The sequence below is a fragment of the Galeopterus variegatus genome, unplaced genomic scaffold (genome assembly GCF_000696425.1).
Source record: "Galeopterus variegatus unplaced genomic scaffold, G_variegatus-3.0.2 Scaffold12266, whole genome shotgun sequence".
Lineage (NCBI taxonomy): Eukaryota > Metazoa > Chordata > Mammalia > Dermoptera > Cynocephalidae > Galeopterus > Galeopterus variegatus.
In genome coordinates, this window is record NW_007738377.1 from 21,990 (window position 1) to 29,788 (window position 7,799).

Genomic DNA, 7,799 nt, shown 5'->3' on the forward strand with positions numbered 1-7,799 from the left:
ATAAAAGCTTCATTCTGATTATAACCCCTTCCTGTTTTCAACTCCATTGTGAATTTTTTATTCCTCTTTCCGCACCTTTTTGTTGTTATCGTTGTTTCAGGGAAATTGGAGTGGGGGGTGATAGATAAATCTGTTGCAGTCTTCCGCTTGAACCCAAACCCCCAGCTGTATAAAAAATAATATTATTTTAAAGTTGTCTTGACAATTGGATACTTTTAATTGTCACGAGGAATTTGCTGATAAAGTAGAAAATGCTGCTAATCATTGGTTTCTCACACCATGAGACTTTCTTTTTTATAAATTGTAGGATGACTTAATGGCATTTAGTAGAAAATGACCAAACAAGTCTTTCTTCCTTGTGTTTATAGAGATTTGCCTGCTGACCAAGGGACGCCGCACTGCCAGTGTTCGAGCTGATACGTATTGCCGTCTTTACTCTCTTTCGGTGGACAATTTCAATGAGGTCCTGGAAGAATATCCAATGATGAGGAGAGCCTTTGAGACAGTTGCCATTGACCGACTAGATCGAATAGGTACTCTTTAATTTTTGATCTTCTCCATGCACAATTTAGTTTTAATCTAGTGAAGTAATATCAGTTTGCCATTATAATCCCAAATGCTAGTTTGTAGCTTGCTTATTAATTTGTGTAGAAATAATAATTAGTTGTAGACATATTCCTAGACAGATCTGAGACCCTACCTAACATTCTTTTCTAAGTATTCTGGGTTTATTTATTCATGTCTATTTTCACTAGCTACACAATCTGATTTCTCGAGTGATGCCAAAACAAATCGAATCTTCAGGTAAAAAGCAATGATAAAAATTCTAGAAAGCATTAAAATAGAGCAAAAGATACAATAGTATGAGTCTACATTACAAACTGAATTTTATCACAGGCTTTTTTTTAAAGGTGAACTTTACATTTTATTCTTATATTATAAATTGAAAACTGGTGCATTTAAATTGGTCTCAGCAGAAATTTATTTTAATGTTTGTAATACAGACTCATGCAGAAAAAGCCTAGATAGATGTTCCCCACATAGATGCTTTACCTTGCTATTATCAATTTATTTTTAATTCTTTTTTGCTATTAAATTAAAATAATATATATTAGACCTTTTTAGTTATGCTAGTTTAAATATTTGTATAATTGCCCTAGTAAAATTAGATCATGTTGGCTTGCTGTTAACTTCCCTACGTATCCTAGAACATTCTGATAAGTCATAAGGTAGTATGCATTCATTCTCCACCCTAAATCCTCTTTGCCTACCTGACCCTTGTCTGCCCCGTTTCTGAGGCTAAATCTACTCAACCTTCATGTCTCTGTTTAGAGATCACTTCCCTGTACATACCCTCTCTGACTTCCCACCCCCTGCCATTTTGAGTTCCTTGGATATGGTCCCTTATGGCCTCTGAAGTCCCCCCTTCACAACTCTGCTCTTATTATTGTAGTTGCCCTAGCGATGCTAAGCTTTGTGAATGTAGAGATCATGTCTGATTCACTGTTACCTTCCCAGTAACTAGTACACAATAAATATTTGTTGAAGAGAGGTAAGGAGGGAGGAAGGAATAGATGAACTCAAAGGAGATGACTTGTACTAAATAAACAAGGAGGGACGTCAACTACTTCGTTCTTATTAAAGGTAAGGACTTTAGATGGTTGATTGTCATGTCAGCTTTTATCTGCACTTTCCATCTTTCTTTATCTCTTTATTAGTAGGATGACAGACTGCAGAAGGTTCTGAAATTAGATTAAGAGAAGTAAAGGTAGTATTTAGACATTACTATTACACATAATAAACATATTAAAAATTTATATGGACATCTCAGAGGTCTAACAGAATATACTCATTTAGGGAGACAGATAGTTTAAATTTGCTTTTAAACTATCAAAATCTGGGCCCCATGTCTGGTTATTCAGATTTAATTGGTAAGGTATAGATGAACATTAGTATTTTTTAGAGTTCCAGAGATGAGAAAAAATATGCAGCTAGGATTGAGAATCACTGGGATAGGGAAACGGTCAGAAGCAAAGGCCGAGGTACAGTGCTCCTCAAACTTGCATGTGCAAATCACCCAGGGATCCTAGTAAAAAATGCAGTATCTGATTCAGCCGGTGGGGTCAGGCCTGAGAGGCTGAATTTCTAGCAAGCACCCAGATGACCCTGATGTAGCTGGTCCATTATCCGTAGCAAGGATGTGTAACCAGATTCACTTTTCTCCCTTCCCAGCCCTGTTACTTACTAACCATCTTTTCTTGGGCATTGTTCTTAATGTCCTGGTCTCCTTCGGGGTAAAATTGCATTATGAACACACCTACCTCACAGGACTGACTATTAAATAAAATGTAATCTACCTCAAGTCCTTTGTAGACTGCCTATCACACATTAAGTGCTCAGATGTTAGCTCTCATTTCTCCATTGTTCTTTCCTGGAAAAGTAGCTTCAACTTCAAATCTTGATTCCAGGCTCATCCTGATCCAAAAGCCCTTTCTTCCCCCATTCTTCAAGGGAGCCCCCATGTTAAATATCTCCATTTTTTCTGTAAAGTGGCTTTTGCCATATTACAGGCTTTCCAACTCACTTTGTGTAGAAGATAAGATTTACCAGAGAGATACAGGCAGTGTGAAAAGCAGGAGCCTCATTTCTATTTGGTGTCTAAAGGTGAGTATTTGGCTTTTAAGCCTCTTCTAGGAAATGTTGACATACTTCTGTTTGCAAGAGCCACTCCACTTGACGTTGTCATCAGTGATGGGGAGGCTTTCTAAGTGTCTATCTTTCTTTTGCTGACAGGAAAGAAAAACTCAATTCTTCTGCAAAAGTTCCAAAAGGATCTGAACACTGGTGTTTTCAACAATCAGGAGAACGAAATTCTGAAGCAGATTGTGAAACACGACAGGGAGATGGTGCAGGCAATCCCTCCAATCAATTATCCTCAAATGACAACCCTGAATTCGACATCTTCCGCTACTACCCCGACCTCTCGCATGAGGACACAATCTCCACCAGTGTACACAGCAACCAGTCTGTCTCATAGCAACCTGCATTCCCCCAGTCCCAGCACACAGACCCCCCAACAGTCAGCCGTCCTCTCACCCTGCTCCTACACCACTGCGGTCTGCAGCCCTCCCGTACAGAGCCCGCTGGCCACTCGAACTTTCCACTATGCCTCCCCCACTGCCTCCCAGTTGTCACTCATGCAGCAGCAGCAGCAGCAGTTACAGCAGTCCCAGCCACCGCAGACTCAGCAGCAGCAGCAGCCCCAACAGCCACAGACACCCAGCAGCTCCACGCCGAAAAACGAAGTGCACAAGAGCACGCAGGCCCTTCATAACACCAACCTGACCCGAGAAGTCAGGCCCCTCTCCGCCTCGCAGCCCTCGCTGCCCCATGAAGTTTCCACTCTAATTTCCAAACCTCATCCCACTGTGGGCGAGTCTCTGGCCTCCATCCCTCAACCCGTGACAGCTGTTCACAGCACGGGCCTTCAGGCAGGGGGCAGGAGCACTGTCCCACAGAGAGTCACCCTCTTCCGACAGATGTCGTCGGGAGCCATTCCTCCAAACCGAGGAATCCCTCCAGCACCCCCTCCACCAGCAGCTGCTCTTCAGAGAGAGTCCTCCTCAGTCTTACACACAGACCCAGATGCAGAAAAGCCACGATTTGCTTCAAATTTATGATCCCTGCTGATTGTCAAAGCAGAAGGAAATACTCTAATAAACTGAGAATATTCTCAGATCTTATTTTATTCTATCTCCTGATAGATCGTTATAGCCTCCTATGAAAAGATATTTTAGACAGCTCTGGCCTACATTCAAAATGTAAAAATATATATATATACATATACTATTAAATATATATATATATAAATTCTCAAGAGAAATTCAAAAGACCTGTTTAGCATTCAGTGTTATATGTCTTCCTTTCTTTAAATCATTAAAGGATTTAAAATGTTGTTTTAAGATTATTTATTTCTAACCTACTTTTAACTTAATTACTTTGATATATGTGTTTCTCTATTTTATGATGAGTTCTTGGATTCAATGGAAACAAAACTGATTTTAAAAAGGCAACTCAAATAAGCTACTGAATAGCACCAATCAAAACTTACTTTCATTAACTGTGTCTCTGCATCTAAATTGTTAATCATTAATTGTGGAGAGTTAGATAGAAAATCCAATTTTATAAATCTAAATTGTATTTTGGTGCTTTCAATTTTGAATTAGGTTAAGGAACACACTACATACTTGGCCACCATAGAAAACTAACATTGCCTCTGTTAAGAATAACTCTGATCTCAAACATGTTCATTGATCTTTCAGAAAGCTGAGGGGTTATTTACCTTCATGTTTTATCGAACTTTTACCAAGACTCAGTCAATGTTAGTTGTAAATAACTTTTTCAACCCAAATAAAAATAGATATTCCATGTTGTAAGAAGGTAAAAGTCATTGTTTAAAACTTTAGTTTCATTGCTACACTTCAAAACTTAGAGTGTTAAATTTTTAAAAACTTAATTGTGACAATTATTCAATTGTAATGCAATGGCTTGAAAACTACAATATTATTTTAACCTGCAATGTTTTATGCAAAATCTAATGCTTGAATCTACAAATTGCTTGTATTACACCAAAAATCATTACTTTTCTTCCTTCTTGTCATAATCAAGCATCTGAAAATAGTCCCTGCATGCTTTGGGGGAAAAAATAGGTTCAAATCCGTCATTGTAGGGAAAAGCTTACAGTATTTCTCATTTCTAGAAAAGTGTAACCATTAATTACGTATCTTAAAATTCCTAGAAGGCTGACTTGGATCTCTGACTTGAGTCTAGAAGTGAGGTTTCACTTTCATTTAATATTACTGCTATTATTATTATTTAAACAATTATTTGTAAACCACAGCTTGATTTGGAGTTGCAAGTGTGCTCTGTCTTCACTGTAGTTGGTAATTTCTGGTGGTGTTAATTTAAAGAAATAAATACAATATAGTATCAGATCCGTTTGGGAACACCCAATTTGCTTTACATGTATTGTAACTAAGTTGTTGGTAAATCTTAAGGCATGTGGTGACTTAGTCCTTAAGTAGGAGGTTTGTTATTTTAAATGTGTTGAAATTAGTATGGACATGATGACAGAAAGAAGCAGTAAGGTGAATGTCAGCATTGTTTGTTTGTTTGTTTCCTTAACCCTTTCCATGATCTGTGAACATTCCCTTCTTCTCAAAGAAGTCCCCAGGTAATCATTTGTGCCTAATGCGCCCCACAAGTGTGGTGGATGACTGGAACACAATTGGAAGTTTCCTAATAACCAACATCTGTAAATAACCTGAGTTAAGAGAATGACCTAAAGTGGAGGTCTTCAGTATCTTTGACATTGGTGATGCATTTAAGAAGAACTTAACAAAGATCACACATTATATGGGGCAGGGCCTCCAGACAGACTTGAGGACAGAAAACAAAAACTCTAACTTGGATCCATGCTACCTGTTATGCCTTTTACAGATATAATCTCTATAATACCAAAATGAGTTATGTTTAATTTGTAACAGATCCCAACTTGTGTGGAAGTAATCAACAATGCTAGTCAATATATTGTTATCATTAACATGCTGGTGACATATGATGTCATGCCAGGAATGGTGTGAGAAAGAGATTTTTCAGTCTAGAACCTGTGGAAAAGCTGCAAGACCATTTACATATCAGTACAAAACTCCTTTATTTTATTAAAATATGAGAATTAACTTCAACTTATTAATATCATGTATTGGTCCTTTAAATTATTAAATATTTACATTTGATAGGATTAATGGATTTGGTAGTGAAATATTTTTATATATATAATTTTTTGGTTTTTTATTTGGAGCACTATTGGGAAACATAAGCAAAGTTTAATTGCATGGTCTTTCAGTGCAACCATACAATTTTTATTGACTTTTTAATAGAATGGACAAAAAATATAAGGTTTATATGTTAAACTAATAAAATGGTACAGGGTAAATTATATACATATATATATGAATGTGTATATACTTAGGTTAAGAAAAAAATTGACTCACATTCCTGTAATATAAAGATTAATTGCTAGTTGAAAAGTGGCCTCTTTTCTCTATACATAGTTAAGCCCATAAGTATGGAGTTTTAATCTGTACAGAAAGAAATGTATTAATGAAAAGATTGGTCTTTTTGCTGATGGGGAAATAGTAGAATAGCTGAGTCTTACAACTGTATGATCAGGGATGAGTTAGAATATTTCTTTTGTCATTGCTCAAAGCCATACATATATAAATATATATAAAGATTATTAATAAATTCAACAAAAATAAACTAAAATCATGAATATTTTATTTTATCAGTATATTCTAATCAAATGTTTGCTTTATTAATGAGTTCAGATTTGCCTCTGTCTTTCTGTCTTTACATCATAAGATTTTCAAGAGGGCTTATACTTGACAATCATAAAATTAATTATATTCTATAACTTTAGGATGAGAACCATTTAAGTAGAACATAGATTTTCCAACCATTCTTTCGTTTTATTTCTTCCATATAGTTAGCTGAGTTTATTTTATTCTTTGCTCTGTACCTCTATAGCATGTGTTGTGGTCTAATTTCAAAACACAGCCTTTTTTTGTGCTCTTGTTGGATATGGGGATGAGAAAAATATTGTTTTGTAATTAACTCATACAAACCTATTCTGTTACAGCCTTGAGAGTTGCGATGGCTTTTGGGTAGTGATAGAATCTCAGCATATATGTGGATTTTGAATCAAACCTAAAAACCTGAGATTGAGTTTGTCACAGTGAGAAGAAATACTGAAGCAGTTTCTGAAAACAGTGAGGTTACATGGCAATAGATTCTATTCATCGAATAAATAGGCTGTCTCCAGGCTTTGGTGACCTCTCCATAAGAGAATGATTCCCTAATGAATGCCTTTCCACTTTTAAAAGATGGTTTTTTTGCAATTTACAAACTTAAATGAGCATACTGTTTTCAGGATACTACAAAGTACACAGTCAAGTTATTAGAATAATTCCTACAAAACTTGGGTGATTTAAACAATATAACATTTGTAAAATTTTAGATATATTATCTCAAAACCTGAATTATTTACACTTCAAAGTATAACCAATCTGTATTATCTTTCAGGATAATTTTTATATCTCCATACGTTCTTTTTCAGCTTAGAGTTTTATATTTGTTAATTTTACTATGTTACTTTGCTTTCTTGGACCTCACTTTCATCATTTACAGCACTAAGCTGTTTGAACAGGATCTCTTTCCCTTATACTTCCATCCTTCTAGAACACATGCCATAAAACCCAAGTGTGGTTATTTTGTTCCTATGTACAAACCTAGAAGAGTTTTATTACATGCTCAGACTACTTAAAAAATTAGTCATGAGAAAGAAACCTGGTCCTTATAGAATAATTGGATGCTGAGATATTTTGAGTCCTGAAAAGAATAATCAAAAATTTAAGCAAGTATAACTTCCTGCAGGCACCAAATTGTAGCTCTAGAACTTTAACTATAGTTAAAGTTCCGTAACTTTATTCAATATGTCCTTTTTCAAGGAAAACAGGATGGAGATTTTCACTGAAACATTTGCTGTTGTATGAAGGGTTAAGTGTACCCAGTACTGTCGCTTGAAAACAGTGACTTTCTTAAATAATTTTAATGCTTTCTTTTTTAATGAATGGCATCTATTTTTTTTTTTTTTTTTTTTTTTTTTGAAAATGATTAAGTTAACCCCGAAGACAACTGTTTTTAAAAGGAAAAAAGAAAGTATAAATTATCTTGCTTAA

General features: G+C 35.7%; 1 protein-coding gene across 1 annotated transcript; it reads left to right on the forward strand.

The window, feature by feature from the left end:
- Positions 1 to 346: 346 nt before the first annotated feature.
- Positions 347 to 5,460, forward strand: HCN1 (hyperpolarization activated cyclic nucleotide-gated potassium channel 1; the record flags this gene model as incomplete). Its single annotated transcript, XM_008595067.1, has 2 exons — positions 347 to 533; positions 2,794 to 5,460. Coding segments are annotated over 2 exons (1,074 nt in total), but the record flags the coding sequence as incomplete, so codon positions are not given.
- Positions 5,461 to 7,799: the final 2,339 nt, after the last annotated feature.